Source organism: Argopecten irradians, chromosome 10 (genome assembly GCF_041381155.1).
Source record: "Argopecten irradians isolate NY chromosome 10, Ai_NY, whole genome shotgun sequence".
NCBI lineage: Eukaryota > Metazoa > Mollusca > Bivalvia > Pectinida > Pectinidae > Argopecten > Argopecten irradians.
This window is the reverse complement of record NC_091143.1, coordinates 32,825,337-32,844,404: the sequence shown is the minus strand read 5'-3', so window position 1 is coordinate 32,844,404 and position 19,068 is coordinate 32,825,337. Positions and strand designations below refer to the sequence as shown.

The 19,068-nt window shown below is 36.4% G+C and overlaps 1 protein-coding gene across 1 annotated transcript in view; it reads right to left on the bottom strand.

Moving 5' to 3' along the window:
• Positions 1-5,703: 5,703 nt before the first annotated feature.
• Positions 5,704-19,068, bottom strand: part of LOC138333678 (potassium/sodium hyperpolarization-activated cyclic nucleotide-gated channel 3-like) — a 45,320-nt gene continuing 31,955 nt past the window's right edge. The window contains exons 4-10 of the mRNA XM_069282207.1: positions 18,247-18,346; positions 17,090-17,156; positions 12,923-13,072; positions 12,212-12,430; positions 11,578-11,724; positions 10,320-10,563; positions 5,704-9,767 (exon numbers count right to left, since the gene is read on the bottom strand). Coding sequence (XP_069138308.1) covers positions 8,740-9,767; positions 10,320-10,563; positions 11,578-11,724; positions 12,212-12,430; positions 12,923-13,072; positions 17,090-17,156; positions 18,247-18,346 — 1,955 coding nt within the window. The 3' untranslated portion in view covers positions 5,704-8,739. The remainder of the gene's footprint in view (positions 9,768-10,319; positions 10,564-11,577; positions 11,725-12,211; positions 12,431-12,922; positions 13,073-17,089; positions 17,157-18,246; positions 18,347-19,068) is intronic.

Here is a 19,068-nt window from a genome sequence, read left to right as displayed (position 1 = left end):
AGTCACGTTTTTGTCAATATACACTAATAAATGCCGTTAAAATCGTCATACATCCCGAATATAAAATATCGTGCGTGACATCAATAGGTAATTCAACAGATTACGTGATTAATCATTTATTTAGTTTTATCAAGCTGTCTTCTGATTTCGGCGATCGTTTACAATTTTGTGTGTGATTCGTTTTCAAACACTGAAAATGTTATTTATAGGGACATTGGTACTGATCTGGTTGTGTCTATAGTATGAGGACATTGGTACTGATCTGGTTGTGTCTATAGTATGTGGACATTGGTACTGATCTGGTTGTGTCTATAGTATGTGGACATTGGTACTGATCTGGTTGTGTCTATAGTATGTGGACATTGGTACTGATCTGGTTGTGTCTATAGTATGTGGACATTGGTACTGATCTGGTTGTGTCTATAGTATGTGGACATTGGTACTGATCTGGTTGTGTCTATAGTATGTGGACATTGGTACTGATCTGGTTGTGTCTATAGTATGTGGACATTGGTACTGGTCTGGTTGTGTCTATAGTATGTGGACATTGGTACTGATCTGGTTGTGTCTATAGTATGGGGACATTGGTACTGATCTGGTTGTGTCTATAGTATGTGGACATTGGTACTGATCTGGTTGTGTCTATAGTATGTGGACATTGGTACTGATCTGGTTGTGTCTATAGTATGTGGGACATTGGTACTGATTGGTTGTGTCTATAGTATGTGGACATTGGTACTGATCTGGTTGTGTCTATAGTATGTGGACATTGGTACTGGGTTGTGTTACGATGTGGACATTGGTACTGATCTGGTTGTGTCTATAGTATGTGGACATTGGTACTGATCTGGTTGTGTCTATAGTATGGGGACATTGGTACTGATCTGGTTGTGTCTATAGTGTGGGGACATTGGTACTGATCTGGTTGTGTCTACAGTATGTGGACATTGGTACTGATCTGGTTGTGTCTATAGTATGTGGGACATTGGTACTGATCTGGTTGTGTCTATAGTATGTGGACATTGGTACTGATCTGGTTGTGTCTATAGTATGTGGGACATTGGTACTGATCTGGTTGTGTCTATAGTATGTGGACATTGGTACTGATCTGGTTGTGTCTGTATGTGGACATTGGTACTGATCTGGTTGTGTCTATAGTATGTGGACATTGGTACTGATCTGGTTGTGTCTATAGTATGTGGACATTGGTACTGATCTGGTTGTGTCTATAGTATGTGGACATTGGTACTGATCTGGTTGTGTCTATAGTATGGGGACATTGGTACTGATCTGGTTGTGTCTATAGTATGTGGACATTGGTACTGATCTGGTTGTGTCTATAGTATGTGGACATTGGTACTGATCTGGTTGTGTCTATAGTATGGGGGACATTGGTACTGATCTGGTTGTGTCTATAGTATGTGGACATTGGTACTGATCTGGTTGTGTCTATAGTATGTGGACATTGGTACTGATCTGGTTGTGTCTATAGTATGTGGACATTGGTACTGATCTGGTTGTGTCTATAGTATGTGGACATTGGTACTGATCTGGTTGTGTCTATAGTATGTGGGACATTGGTACTGATCTGGTTGTGTCTATAGTATGTGGACATTGGTACTGATCTGGTTGTGTCTTAGTAGTTTGTACTGATCTGTTGTGTCTATAGTATGTGGACATTGGTACTGATCTGGTTGTGTCTATAGTATGTGGACATTGGTACTGATCTGGTTGTGTCTATAGTATGTGGACATTGGTACTGATCTGGTTGTGTCTATAGTATGTGGACATTGGTACTGATCTGGTTGTGTCTATAGTATGTGGACATTGGTACTGATCTGGTTGTGTCTATAGTATGTGGACATTGGTACTGATCTGGTTGTGTCTATAGTATGGGGACATTGGTACTGATCTGGTTGTGTCTATAGTATGGTGACATTGGTACTGATCTGGTTGTGTCTATAGTATGTGGACATTGGTACTGATCTGGTTGTGTCTATAGTATGTGGACATTGGTACTGATCTGGTTGTGTCTATAGTATGTGGACATTGGTACTGATCTGGTTGTGTCTATAGTATGTGGACATTGGTACTGATCTGGTTGTGTCTATAGTATGTGGACATTGGTACTGATCTGGTTGTGTCTATAGTATGTGGACATTGGTACTGATCTGGTTGTGTCTATAGTATGGGGACATTGGTACTGGTCTGGTTGTGTCTATAGTATGTGGACATTGGTACTGATCTGGTTGTGTCTATAGTATGTGGACATTGGTACTGATCTGGTTGTGTCTATAGTATGTGGACATTGGTACTGATCTGGTTGTGTCTATAGTATGTGGACATTGGTACTGATCTGGTTGTGTCTATAGTATGTGGACATTGGTACTGATCTGGTTGTGTCTATAGTATGTGGACATTGGTACTGATCTGGTTGTGTCTATAGTATGTGGACATTGGTACTGATCTGGTTGTGTCTATAGTATGGTGACATTGGTACTGATCTGGTTGTGTCTATAGTATGTGGACATTGGTACTGATCTGGTTGTGTCTATAGTATGTGGACATTGGTACTGATCTGGTTGTGTCTATAGTATGTGGACATTGGTACTGATCTGGTTGTGTCTATAGTATGTGGACATTGGTACTGATCTGGTTGTGTCTATAGTATGTGGACATTGGTACTGATCTGGTTGTGTCTATAGTATGTGGACATTGGTACTGATCTGGTTGTGTCTATAGTATGGGGACATTGGTACTGATCTGGTTGTGTCTACAGTATGTGGACATTGGTACTGATCTGGTTGTGTCTATAGTATGGTGACATTGGTACTGATCTGGTTGTGTCTATAGTATGGTGACATTGGTACTGATCTGGTTGTGTCTATAGTATGTGGACATTGGTACTGGTCTGGTTGTGTCTATAGTATGTGGACATTGGTACTGATCTGGTTGTGTCTATAGTATGTGGACATTGGTACTGATCTGGTTGTGTCTATAGTATGGGACATTGGTACTGATCTGGTTGTGTCTATATGTGGGACATTGGTACTGATTCTGGTTGTGTCTATAGTATGTGGACATTGGTACTGATCTGGTTGTGTCTATAGTATGTGGACATTGGTACTGATCTGGTTGTGTCTATAGTATGTGGACATTGGTACTGATCTGGTTGTGTCTATAGTATGTGGACATTGGTACTGATCTGGTTGTGTCTATAGTATGTGGACATTGGTACTGATCTGGTTGTGTCTATAGTATGTGGACATTGGTACTGATCTGGTTGTGTCTATAGTATGTGGACATTGGTACTGATCTGGTTGTGTCTATAGTATGTGGACATTGGTACTGATCTGGTTGTGTCTATAGTATGTGGACATTGGTACTGATCTGGTTGTGTCTATAGTATGTGGACATTGGTACTGATCTGGTTGTGTCTATAGTATGTGGACATTGGTACTGATCTGGTTGTGTCTATAGTATGTGGACATTGGTACTGATCTGGTTGTGTCTATAGTATGTGGACATTGGTACTGATCTGGTTGTGTCTATAGTATGTGGACATTGGTACTGATCTGGTTGTGTCTATAGTATGTGGACATTGGTACTGATCTGGTTGTGTCTATAGTATGGGGACATTGGTACTGATCTGGTTGTGTCTATAGTATGGGGACATTGGTACTGATCTGGTTGTGTCTATAGTATGGGGACATTGGTACTGATCTGGTTGTGTCTATAGTATGTGGGACATTGGTACTGATCTGGTTGTGTCTATAGTATGTGGACATTGGTACTGATCTGGTTGTGTCTATAGTATGTGGACATTGGTACTGATCTGGTTGTGTCTATAGTATGTGGACATTGGTACTGATCTGGTTGTGTCTATAGTATGGGGACATTGGTACTGATCTGGTTGTGTCTATAGTATGTGGACATTGGTACTGATCTGGTTGTGTCTATAGTATGTGGACATTGGTACTGATCTGGTTGTGTCTATAGTATGTGGACATTGGTACTGATCTGGTTGTGTCTATAGTATGTGGACATTGGTACTGATCTGGTTGTGTCATTAGTATGTGGACATTGGTACTGATCTGGTTGTGTCTATAGTATGTGGACATTGGTACTGATCTGGTTGTGTCTATAGTATGTGGACATTGGTACTGATCTGGTTGTGTCTATAGTATGTGGACATTGGTACTGATCTGGTTGTGTCTATAGTATGTGGACATTGGTACTGATCTGGTTGTGTCTATAGTATGTGGACATTGGTACTGATCTGGTTGTGTCTATAGTATGTGGACATTGGTACTGATCTGGTTGTGTCTATAGTATGTGGACATTGGTACTGATCTGGTTGTGTCTATAGTATGGGGACATTGGTACTGATCTGGTTGTGTCTATAGTATGTGGACATTGGTACTGATCTGGTTGTGTCTATAGTATGTGGACATTGGTACTGATCTGGTTGTGTCTATAGTATGTGGACATTGGTACTGATCTGGTTGTGTCTATAGTATGTGGACATTGGTACTGATCTGGTTGTGTCTATAGTATGTGGACATTGGTACTGATCTGGTTGTGTCTATAGTATGGGGACATTGGTACTGATCTGGTTGTGTCTATAGTATGTGGACATTGGTACTGATCTGGTTGTGTCTATAGTATGTGGACATTGGTACTGATCTGGTTGTGTCTATAGTATGTGGACATTGGTACTGATCTGGTTGTGTCTATAGTATGTGGACATTGGTACTGATCTGGTTGTGTCTATAGTATGTGGACATTGGTACTGATCTGGTTGTGTCTATAGTATGTGGACATGGACTATCTGGTTATAGTATGTGGACATTGGTACTGATCTGGTTGTGTCTATAGTATGTGGACATTGGTACTGATCTGGTTGTGTCTATAGTATGTGGACATTGGTACTGATCTGGTTGTGTCTATAGTATGTGGACATTGGTACTGATCTGGTTGTGTCTATAGTATGTGGACATTGGTACTGATCTGGTTGTGTCTATAGTATGTGGACATTGGTACTGATCTGGTTGTGTCTATAGTATGTGGACATTGGTACTGATCTGGTTGTGTCTATAGTATGTGGACATTGGTACTGATCTGGTTGTGTCTATAGTATGTGGACATTGGTACTGATCTGGTTGTGTCTATAGTATGTGGACATTGGTACTGATCTGGTTGTGTCTATAGTATGGGGACATTGGTACTGATCTGGTTGTGTCTATAGTATGTGGACATTGGTACTGATCTGGTTGTGTCTATAGTATGTGGACATTGGTACTGATCTGGTTGTGTCTATAGTATGTGGACATTGGTACTGATCTGGTTGTGTCTATAGTATGTGGACATGGTACTGATCTGGTTGTGTCTATAGTATGTGGACATTGGTACTGATCTGGTTGTGTCTATAGTATGTGGACATTGGTACTGATCTGGTTGTGTCTATAGTATGTGGACATTGGTACTGATCTGGTTGTGTCTATAGTATGTGGACATTGGTACTGATCTGGTTGTGTCTATAGTATGTGGACATTGGTACTGATCTGGTTGTGTCTATAGTATGTGGACATTGGACTGATCTGGTTGTGTCTATAGTATGTGGACATTGGTACTGATCTGGTTGTGTCTATAGTATGTGGACATTGGTACTGATCTGGTTGTGTCTATATAGTGCTGTGTGTCTATAGTATGTGGACATTGGTACTGATCTGGTTGTGTCTATAGTATGGGGACATTGGTACTGATCTGGTTGTGTCTATAGTATGTGGACATTGGTACTGATCTGGTTGTGTCTATAGTATGTGGACATTGGTACTGATCTGGTTGTGTCTATAGTATGTGGACATTGGTACTGATCTGGTTGTGTCTATAGTATGTGGACATTGGTACTGATCTGGTTGTGTCTATAGTATGGTGACATTGGTACTGACTTGTTTTGAGCTTGCTTTTTTATGATTTATTCTGACTTAGGTATGTTGCTTCAAAAGAATTTCAAAGAAGTTGACTATTTTGTTAGTTATGTTGTTCCTGTTTTGATAGATATTATTTTTTATATATCCGATTATTCTCTTTTCTTTGTCCTTATATATACATACAGTAAGTTACGTTTGTTGACGTTTTTTTACTTACAAAACGAACAGATTCATGTGCAGAACATAGTCAGAAGTTACACCCTAGTATTGTTATCATAACACACACATAATGGACAAACACATTTCTATTTTTGTCTGAAACATAAAGAGTTGTACATAGTTCATCAATGATATATCTGTAGGCGGCTGCTTATTCTTATATACACGTGATATACAAAATACACAGAATACACTTGGTCTATACAGAGCTGCACACAGAATACACGACAGGTGGACTTAGTCTAACATCGCAGCTTACACAGTCTATCACCAACGCGTATTATATACATATATGTATAAAGGTTAGGTCAAGTATTTTGCATATTTACATATTCATGATAATGTCCAATGTAGTTTATATGCCCTTGATATTGTCAATGGAAAATGAAAGTAAATATGCAAAATATTTGGCCCAAGTATGAAAGACTAATGCATCGTCTATTAGATAAACCTCAATGTATTGACAATGTATTGAATCATTTATACTATAACCGTGTCACATGAAGCATGGTACAATTATCACTCATATGACGAACCATTGAGATGATATCATTATGATAATAGTGCAATTTTCATCGTTACGTCATCGACACGCTTTGTACTTAAGGAGTGGATCGATATTTAATTTAACTTTGTAGGTCTCATCTATGTTACTTTGTGGAATTAAAATGAAATTATATCGTCTATCATTTAATATATATAACTTCTATCAAACCGTGTTGTAACATGACAAACATCAATTAGATTTTGCACATTCGTTGTCAATAACTGAAACTAAATTTGGCACATACTGAAAACGATATGTACATAGTAAAAACGTATTTACATTTTGACTAACAAGTATTAATACCAATCTAAGCCAAATGAAAGTCAAAATACACAAATTCATTTAGTTCATCAATCAATATAACCCATTTCAAGCAATATTACTTAAGATACAGCTGTTATATTATCACACATGCTTTTAAAAGTCATATTCGAATTCGATTGGGAAATTCAGTGGAATGCTTGATCTTGATTGGACCATCGTCCGTATTTAGTCTCGTATTCAGTTATGATACACGATGGATTTCAGAATAAATAAATGTTAAAACATTACACTACAGTTGCTATGGAAATTGTACTTATTGTTCACTTATAATACTTCTTTTGAAATATCATGAAGCTTATCATTGTTTTACCGCTAATGCATAAAATGCTATGCAGATTATTGGTTTGTTTCTAACAAGACATTTTTTACGTTACGAAATTATGTATACTGCAAATTTTCAAACCAAACATATAAGTAATGATTTGAAATGAGTATTTACAATAGCGTATACCACAAACTTAATAAAAAAACAACCAACAAGCAGTCCCCAAAATTCACAGCATGGACAAGTTCTAATTTCTTCTAGTAAAACTCTATGGACCGCACACCAAACGGGTTGTAGGTACATTATAATACGATTGTGTACCATTGTTAGGTAGCCAATGTGGTAGTACAGAATATGGCAATTGTGTACCATTGTTTAGTAGCCAATGTGTTGGTACAGAATATGGCGATTGTGTACCATTGTTTTTAGTAGCCAATGTGTTGGTACAGAATATGACGATTGTGTACCATTATTAAGAAGCCAATGTGTAGGCATAGAATATGACGATTGTGTACCTTTGTTTAAGTAGCCAATGTGTTGGTACAGAATATGACGATTGTGTACCATTGTTAGTAGCCAATGTGTAGGTACAGAATATGGCGATTGTGTACCAATATTAAGTAGCCAATGTGTAGGTACAGAATATGACGATTGTGTACCATTGTTTTTAAAGTAGTCAATGTGTTGGTACAGAATATGACGATTGTGTACCATTGTTTTTAAAGTAGCCAATGTGTTGGTACAGAATATGACGATTGTGTACCATTGTTTAGTAGCCAATGTGTTGGTACAGAATATGGCGATTGTGTACCATTGTTTAAGTAGCCAATGTGTTGGTACAGAATATGACGATTGTGTATCATTGTTAAGTAGCCAATGTGTTGGTACAGAATATGACGATTGTGTATCATCGTTAAGTAGCCAATGTGTTGGTACAGAATATGACGATTGTGTATCATTGTTAGGTAGCCAATGTGTTGGTACAGAATATGACGATTGTGTACCATTGTTTAGTAGCCAATGTGTTGGTACAGAATATGACGATTGTGTACCATTGTTTAAGTAGCCAATGTGTTGGTACAGAATATGACGATTGTGTACCATTGTTTGAGTAGCCAATGTGTTGGTACAGAATATGACGATTGTGTACCAATATTAAGTAGCCAATGTGTAGGCATAGAATATGACGATTGTGTATCATCGTTAAGTAGCCAAAGTGTTGGTACAGAATATGACGATTGTGTACCATTGTTTAAGTAGCCATCGACTTATAGCGTACTCTCTGATATGTTGATGCAAGTGCGAAAGGACATGTTTAATCTGTTTCCTGTCATGTTTGTGAGAGTTTAAACCGATTTATGTAACGTCACTAAAGCATAAGTAACACAACACACGGTGCATGGGGACACACATATATATAACTCCTATATATTTAACTGTCGGTGCATATACTATAATCGTGATGAATCTGGTTTAAGATTGTCTCCCTTGGCGGCAGGAACGCTTAATTTAACAGGCTCTGTCACTTTAATTGTTGGACTTGGTTCAAGTTCCGTTGGACGAGTTGGCGATTTTTCTGTAATTATTGGCTCCTTTGGTTGCGCCAAACATGACGTGGTTTTTGGTAATTTATCTGTGGATTCCTCCCCATCACCCATGCTTCGTCGGTGGATAGCAATGTCTTCTTTAGACTTTTGTTTCAGCTCCTTTGTGTCCTTGGGATCGGGAATTTTTAGGAATTTCATCGCACTTTTTCCTTCAGACGGAGGCGAATCATCCGTTGACTTTCGTTTGTCTCTTTGTTTCTTAATTTTGTGTTTTTGTTCTGACGGCTTAAATAGTTTTGTGCCCAGAAAACTGGACCGCCTACTGCCGTCTTTCATGTCTTCTGGATCAGAGTCTCTACGGGACTCGTCGGAACAAGAAGATTGTTGCATTCGATTTAAATCAGCACCAACACTACCTGAGCGCCGCCTTTCAGGAAAATGCGGAACTCTTAGTCCAAACAGATTAGGACCAGATGGCGCCTTCTTCATTCGACCCACTTTCCCATTAGGGATATCTAAGTCTCTCAAACTTTCCTTCGATTTTGATTTTCTTTCTTCTGTGATGCGATGTAGCTTTCCAGTGAAGTCAAACTTAAATTTTCGCTTCTTTCTAGAGCTTTTTGAGCTCTCTGAGCTGTCGTCCGAGTCCTTATCCTCGTCCTCGCTAGCACTAGTGACCACGGGTGTGGACTCCATCACAATTTCGTTCACTAATTTCTGATCCTCCTCCAGATCGGCCCTACTACTCACCAAGCTGGGATTTTTACCAATCTTTGTCAAGCGCTCAGCGGCTACACTTTCCATTGTTCTACGCATAACTGGGTAACGTTCTAGGACAATGTTGAAGTGAGTCACACACAGTGAATACACACTTACGTAGGTCTCTGCTCTTACACTCGCTACTCTTTTAGCATTGGTCAGTAGACAGATTTCTGTGGACAATAAACAACATACAGATAGTTATCATTTCACACAAGTCGTCTATCGTTCACATGATGTTGGATAGATGAACTGATGATGACATTGGGGCGGATTATAAGTTCTAAAGACTCCTAAACAAGTTATGGTTTTCGTCTTTATGAAATAAGGCTAGGTAAATATTCTAACTGACGGACAATGGTGCATGTGTAATCATCGACATTGGGGCGGATTATAAGTTAACTGTAATATTTGATTTCTAAAGACTCCTAAACAAATAATGGTTTTCGTCTTTATGAAATAAGGCTAGTTAAATATTCTAATTGACGGACAATGGTGCATGTGTAATCATCAATTATGGAAGGAATTTTAGAGGGATACTATGAGTAATCAAGATAAAGCAAATGTCATAAATGGAGAATTACGACTACCACTAACATTAGTTTTTAGTCCAATCGTAAACAAAGTAACTACTTCATTTCATGTCCTCGTTATAAACCGGATATTTAAAGATAGTAATGATAAATGAAAAATATTATGCATTAACGTTACATGTTTGTACTAACCTCCGAAGTAGGAGCCATCAGAAAGAGACGTGGCTACCTCGTTGTCCATTGTGATAATGTCTACAATACCCTCGGATATAAAGTACATCTTTGTCCCCATTGTGCCCTCACGAATAATATAATCTCCGGGTTGATATACCTCAAATATCAGTTTGCTTATAACTTCAGACACAAACTGAGGATCGGCATTTGCGAAGAATGGAACAGACTTCACAAGAGCCCTGCAGTTATGGTTGATGATATCCTGAAATAACGAAATAACATGTAAGTTGATCAACGCATGGATACTAAGATCTCAAAAATGGAATATATTGTTGTCTGATCAAGATGACAGTGTACACATCATACTAGATACGAGTCATCTGTCTGATGAAAGTGACAGTATACACATCGTAATAGTCATCTGTCTGATGAAGGTGACAGTATACACATCTTACTAGTCATCTGTCTGATGAAGGTGACAGTGTACACATCGTACTAGTCATCTGTCTGATGAAGGTGACAGTATACACATCGTACAAGTCATCTGTCTGATGAAGGTGACAGTGTACACATCGTACTAGTCATCTGTCTGATGAAGGTGACAGGGTACACAACGTACTAGTCATCTGTCTGATGAATGTGACAGTGTACACATCGTACTAGTCATCTGTCTGATGAAGGTGACAGTGTACACATCGTACTAGTCATCTGTCTGATGAAGGTGACAGTATACACATCATACTAGTCATCTGTCTGATGAAGGTGACAGTGTACACATGTCTGATGAAGGTGACAGTGTACACATCGTAGTAGTCATCTGTCTGATGAAGGTGACAGTGTACACATCTTACTAGTCATCTGTCTGATGAAAGTGACAGTATACACATTATACTAGTCATCTGTCTGATGAAGGTGACAGTATACACATCATACAAGTCATCTGTCTGATGAAGGTGACAGTGTACACATCGTACTAGTCATCTGTCTGATGAAGGTGACAGTATACACATCGTACTAGTCATCTGTTTGATGAAGGTGACAGTATACACATCGTAGTAGTCATCGTCACACAACCCCACTAATTGTATAATACTATCATTACATAAACAATAAAAGAGTTTAGAAATTCAGTATAAATAGAAAGAAAATGTCAAATGATGTTAAGGTAATAATGATAAATTACAGCGTTATTAAACCCAAAATTGGTAGTGAAAAATACGACATCTTTTACAATATCGACAGGAAATGATTTAGATTTAAGGAGATTGATTAGAACCTGTCTAAGACATTCGTTCAGTTCACACAGTATATTCTCCTCGTCGAACATTTTGCCCTGGTATCGGTGTTCGTAGTACTCAGATATTTTCTGGCGCAGGCGCCGTGGTAACTTCCGGTATATCATATACTCCTCCACTTGTTTGAACTGAAAGAAGAAATGTGAAAAAACATTAGCGTGTATTGAAATCATCAGAGTACATTACACGGCAATATGCCGTTGGAGTTTTCGCAAACAAACAAGTTACGAGGAAACATTCCCTATTGTTTTTTTGGGTCTTATTTTTCCTAATATGTATACTTATGTAAATGCACCCAGCAAAACTGAACAAAATTTTATTCGTTTGTAAGAAATCAATGTAGGATGGAAACATCTATATATATAGCCTTCTGACGGAGTCTACATTTCTATCTTCTATCTAGACAAACGCTGCATTACTCAACGAGCAAGGGCCAGGGTTCTGCAGACATGACGTCCGACCACAATGTGTAATGGTCGACGGCAAGCGCATTTGAAGATTTCACACACATTTTACCACCATGGGCTTTTATGGCTTATCACAGTAAAACCATCTAATAAATTTCCATAAGAACTAGTTTGTTTCCGAAATTTGATGTTTCTTTAACAGTATTACCTTTTCATTGTAGAGTCGTCTCGATGTATCAAAGGACTGAATGATTGTTGTGGTATGGCCTAAGAATAGTGCATAGCATGTGGCTCCGCTGAGCATACTCAGTATCGTCAGCCAAGTGTCCGTCATATTCTGGGGAGGGAATCGGCCATACCCAATGCATAGCATGTGGGAAAGAGCTTTAAATAACGCCCAAGTATACTGTTCTGCCCAATGAGCTTTCTGAAAAAAGAACGAACGAACGTGGTGGTGAAGATAAATGCTGTTACAGTACAATAGTTATTTTTATTCGCGTGGAAATTAATTCCGAGTAAGTTCACTTACGCAAATTATCTGCGAATAGAATGAAAATGTTGAGAAGCAAGACAGCAAGTATGTGGCATGGTATTATTACTTTTGCAAATTGACTATAATGAATGATTATCCCTGTAAATCAGTATCAGAGAGAGAATCGAGTAAAGTTATCCCTCAGCAAAATTTGACAGCTCTATACAATGTATTATGTTCTCAATCGTCTATATATTTTCATTCAAAACTGTTGCATAAAATAAGAGTCTAAGAAAAATGGTATATACAATAAGGTAGTCTTGGTACACATGTAGAAATTTACCTCAAGAAAGTGGTCGTACTACGCAGGTAGTTATTGTACAGAGGTTGTCGCTAAGATACAGTAGGCTTTACTGAATATAGTACATTTGCACCTACAGTACAAACCTTAAGCCCTTCAATAGAGACCCAACAGTCGTCAGGATATTCCTGTAGCATCGGTATGAGGAACTGGAGACAACCATTCCAATGCCCCAGTAAAAACATCAGACACAGTAAGTTAAAAATCCGCATAAACTTCCCTGCGAAAGCTAAAAACTGCAAAAACAAAATTTTAAAATGAAATAGGAACGTTCATTTCACTCGAAAATAATCCATGTACCATATACCATGTAGTTTATGTGGTATTTTTTGTATAAACTGAAATATGAAAATCGAAACTCTTTACATAAACCTGTAAGAAAAACGAGGGTTCATGTTTAATGATTGTACTGGATCGTCGTCTATTAGATTAACTGCGGAGAAAATATATTACGGTATGTGAATGGTAGTCTATGTTTTTTGTCATTTCTTTTTTAGGTGATAGCTTTAATCGTCCATGCATTTTTAGACGATGATACAGATATAAATAAAATAGCAGAATGATGAGTTCTGCGTGTTCATTTAGAATGGAATAATAGAATTTCTAGTTGTTTAATAAGTTATTTTTATTTCATTTTAACGTCATTTATAACGACGAAGTGCCCAAAATGAATGATATTTTAAAAACATATCACAATTACATTATTGGGATAGATACCTGTAATGGATTTTTTTTTCAATAATGACATTGCGTTCAAATTTAATAACTTTGAGATGGAAACTAATTTGAAATTACAGATCTTGCACGTGCAGAGTCTTGAAATAGGGGTTTACTTATTGGATTAAGGATATGAAACCTCACATATGTCGATGGTAGTTTCTGAAATCTATTGCTACGAGAATAACATAGGGACAATTTTGTAGAAAGTCAGGAAGACTACCATCTTGAACATGATAAACTATTTCGAACACAAGTTTCGATACAAGATATAGTTATATTTTCAGAAACATATTTTAAAAAGTGATAAAATTGTCAACCGGAGTAAAATAAAAAAAGAAAGAAATAAAGCCGAACGTTGTCACTGAAAATGGAAATACAATTAGACGTCTGAAAAAGAAAAAAAAGAAAGAAAATATATGCTAAAGTAGCTTGCGATACGTAATATGAAAAGAAAATATAAAAGTAAATATGAAAACCACGGGTATAGCACGTGTAGCTTTATCTGTATGGTAGAAGCAACCAACAAATGATAAAATAGATCGCCGGGCAGGGCGGGATGTCAGGGTATTATTATTCCTTCAAATGACGGGGCAAAAATCTAAATATGGACTGATATCAGAGGGAGGGAAGTGGAGTAAAACAATTATGGTCTATTATATGTTTTGTTAGATAGAGTGCAAACATATTCATAAAATGAAAACAATGGATTGTGGTTGAGGGTTACAAGTACTGTATAGTTATTATAGTAACTCGCGGGGTATTATATGTTGTTATATTTGCGGTCAAATTTAGGTCCACGAACTTATATACAGGCGAATTATAGAGAAAGATTGATAAGTTAGATAACAATAAATAATCAATTAGAAATTGGAATAATTCATGTACCACTTGGTACCGGATAACGTTTGTGCAAGACTTTTTTTTCAATTGGTGATAGAATGACGTCAAAAGATGACATCCCGTGCTGACGTCATTTCAGCGGGAAGATTATAACTAGACAATAGTCCCGCACAAACGTTTTCAAGTATCACGTGGTACGTGAATTAGTCCCGTTGATCAATGGGCAAACGTTTTCCCCGCAAATCAGTATTATAGATGAGTTCGCGGAATGTTCTCCTCACAAAACTGAATAACTACACAGCACGTACAAAGGTTATTTAAAGGTACATAATATAATAAGGTATGTTGTCTGCAAAATAAAATTTCGAAATCTTTATATACATTTCGAAATAAGCACACAATGTATCTGACGTAGCAATGACACAAAAAAGCATGGCAACATACCGATAATATACTTATATATATATATAAGAATATTTACAAACAGAGGATATTGTTTGAAGGTATCAAGGTACATATTACTAGATTATAAGTGCTTTACAAAGATAGGAATTCTAATTGTTCTTTAAAAGAATGGACCGTTGTTATACATTGTAGGACTATAATATATATATATAATACTGTTATCTATAACAGATATAAAACAAATCCTATTATTATTTATACAACTGGTAATTGACATTTCCTTATTAAACCTTTATGGTATGTCGATTACTGCAGAAATTGAACACGTATGTAGCACTGTCTTGCGATTATGATTTAGCATTTAAATATGTACACTATAAGTTTTAATTAGTACAGAGAAGTTTTTAACATATAAGGGAGTCTTAAGTATAATAAACGGTCGCACCCTTTGAAAGACACTGCGATACACTATACTATAGCTACTATAATACATCACGGATACACATAAAAGACACCATTAATACCAAAACAGAAACATCATGAATTTCGAGGTCGAAATAGCGATCTAGGTTGAGTGATATATTTATTTTGAAAAAATGTGCGGAGTGGTTTAGAGTTTGATCAGTGTTAAGCAGCATTTGTGACGATATCTACTACAACAGGGTGATAGTAACAGAAAAAAAAAACACAAAATATTAAAAGTGTTCCTCAACAGGCAGTCCTACTCTATCCTACTCTATCCTACTCCAGTGTGATTATAAACTGACGTTTTACACTGTAAACCAACTTCGCGTGCGATTTTATATCGCATATTTCAAGTTTTGGTGAAGTTTTGAAAAAAAAATCGACGCAATGTTATATATAATACAAAAAGCACGAAATTAAGTCGTTGTGATGTAAATGTAAAAACCAGAAGAGCGAGATTATGTCATTATCATGTAAATGTAAAAACCAAAAGCGCGAGATTAAGTCGTTGTGATGTAAATGTAAAAAAAACACCAAAAACGCGAGATTAAGTCGTTGTGATGTAAATGCAAAAAAAAACCAAAAGAGCGGGTTTATGTCATTATGATGTAAATGTAAAAACCAAAAGCGCGAGATTAAGTCGTTGTGATGTAAATGAAAAAAAAACAAAAAAACGCGAGATTAAGTCGTTGTGATGTAAATGCAAAAAAAAAAAAAAAAAAAAAAGAGCGGGTTTATGTCTTTATGATGTAAATGTAAAAACCAAAAACGCGAGATAAAGTCATTTTGCGAGATTAAGTCATTGTGATGTAAATGTAAAAACCAAAAGAGCAAGATTATGTCATTGTGATGTGATAAAAAAAAAACCGCGAGATTTAGTCGCCGAAAATATCTTAACTATATATAGTATATCATAACATCTCGAGATCATAATTGTAACCAATCAGTCGTTTGGATACGATTAGAATTGTTGATATACGATAAGCTTGTAGCCTCACTTTGACATATATACTCTAGATTAAACCAGTACTTGTTTGCTTGCTCTTTCGCGACATCCCGTAAGATGAGCCGTAAACATGTTTCACTTTTTATATAAAATAAACGACTTTCAGTTTATATTTTCAGTCATTCTATGTAATCGTTAGGTGTTATAAGACGCCTAACGAAGTCAGTCATTCGTATTTGATAATTTTTATAAATATAATTTTATCACATAAACTGCTTACTATCAAGTGAATTCATGTAATACATTTGCATCAGTCACTAGTGTGACATAACATAGAACGCTTTTAATTGACTGGGAATTTATTGTGACGTCAGTAAATAATGACGTGACGTCAGGATTCAGGGACGTTGTGTCAAAATGCTAATTTCACATTATGGCGTTCAAATTTTTCGATATATATGTTGTTTAGTTATGTGATAAAAATGTCTTAGATTTGCGTTCATATCATATGACATTTTATTACATTCGTCTTGGATTTTTAATTTCTGCGAACCTTGGCTGGCAAAATTACAAAAATCTTTTTACACAGTTAATAAATTCTCATATAAAATGAACACTAATTTAAGATCCTATATATGTACATTTCTTTTATATAAAGAAATTATACATTTAGTATTATTTTGATAAGGTAAATAAAACATTGCAAGCTCACAATCAAAATAGCTTGCTGTCACGTGCAGCTACGTCAGCAGGGGTAAGTGCTAATGATAATGTCAGAATGCAAGCAAATATTGATAATACTGGCCAATCAAATCGCAGCTACTATAAAGCAGAGATGAACTGGCCAATCAATCACTCCTACTCAAAAGACACTCACCCCAGGTCGTCTGCGACGTCCGCACATTGCGAAACAGGGGCTTCCTTCAAACTGATGGGAAAACAAATGTCTTAATGGCACAGCATGCTTGATACAAAGCATTTAGAAACAATACACTTACAAAAACGTTCAATTAAGATAAAATGGTTTCGTTATAATTTATTTTAGAGTTAATCTAAACATTTGCACATGCAGATAGAGCAGAAAAGGAACCAAGTGTTTTGTTTTTACAATATTCATTTCTCCATCACACTTACGGCTCACAATATTATGAATGCTGGAAAAGTTAACAAGAAACAGCTGGAGGTACTCAATACTGCAAGTCTAAGCATATAGAGATATCTGTTTTGTGTGTGCGGTGAGTTAGTAAATGGATACCAAGACAAATAAACAATAACAAAGCAGAAGGCATGCACAAAATATTTAACAAAGTGACAAGTAATTACACCATGTGGATTTAAGCATGCAAGCCGAAATAATGTGAGAGGTGCTCATGAGAGCGAGATTCGGCAGAATTTATAGAGATAGATAAAATAAGTAGAAGCAAGTAGCCACTTCCCTCCCTTTGAGAACGAAAACGGTGACGAAGATTGTGCTGAACTTGTGAAATCTAAGTGCCTATTGGGTTTTCAATAAAAGATGTGGAGTGAATAGCAGCATATGTAGGGTCTCTATAGTTTTTACACTTTCAGTTCTGGGTACATTCTGTATTTTTATAGTTTTGTCTACATGACCAATACTACATAGATCACTAGAGTGCGTTATACGTATACCGTACATTTTTTGCCATATGCTAAAACAAAGATAGAAAAAAGATTGAAAAAATACAAAATAAAAAACATAAATTTATGAACTAAATATATAAGGAAGTTTTCCAATAAAAATCAAAGAAATATTAAATCAAAAGACAGAGAAAATCAAAACAGCTTTTTAATAATATCTGCATTGATCATTTGTACAATTCTGTCGGTTCTTTACTAAAATTAAAACATGTACTCTTCTTCAATACCTTAGTGTTTTAAATCATAACAACGAAATATTCGAAATCAGGGACTGCTAACCGATAAGTACCAAATACATGTACAACATGAAACAAAATACTGTATGAGAATGTAAACCAGAGCGGAACCGTTGATTAGGTGATGGTTGTCTCCCTTACCTCTTCCCACTGCTGGACATAACGTACAAGGCGGGACAGACGAAGGAGACGTAGCAGACTTAGTAGTTTTGCTAGACGTAGCATTCGGAGTGCTCTCCCTGTAACAAAACGACAAAACACACTTCCGCTTTGTATTAACATGGTTTATAATGTTGCATTATTTGGATCTTGTGTTAATCACATATGGTTAATTATGGACGCAATTAACAATCAGTTGTATTTATGAAGTAAAGGAATGATATCTATTATATATCACACTAATGTCAATTAAACTACAAACGACATCGACATGTATTTGAAACATTTTTTTTTTCATTACTGCTGTAGTTACTGAAGCAATCATTTAAAAATAGCAAATTTGGAAATGACAGTTCGGTATGTAACAACCAAATATGATTGAAATCTGCATGTTCTACATAGAAAACGGGATTGAAATTACAGACATATCGATTGATGTTCACTCATTGTAAACTATATCAGAATATCGATATACAAGTATATCAAAGGAACCGTGAATAATTATATTAAAAGTGTGTTATTTCAGTAGTTTAATTTTGTATTTCATCATTCGGTATTAGATATTATTGCGAAATTATAACAAAAAGAAATCACAATGTTACTATTTGCTGTGAACATTGTTCACAATTATACTATTTGTTGTGAACATCCATATGTAATTGATGTGAGGTTAAACTGATATTTAGTTTAAAAGTGGTAATTTGTCTAAAAGTGATTTTTCATCTAAAAATGATATTTTTCGATTTGTAAAAAGTTGGACTAACATGCAAAATTCCATATATTAATGCAGAGTGCACGTGAC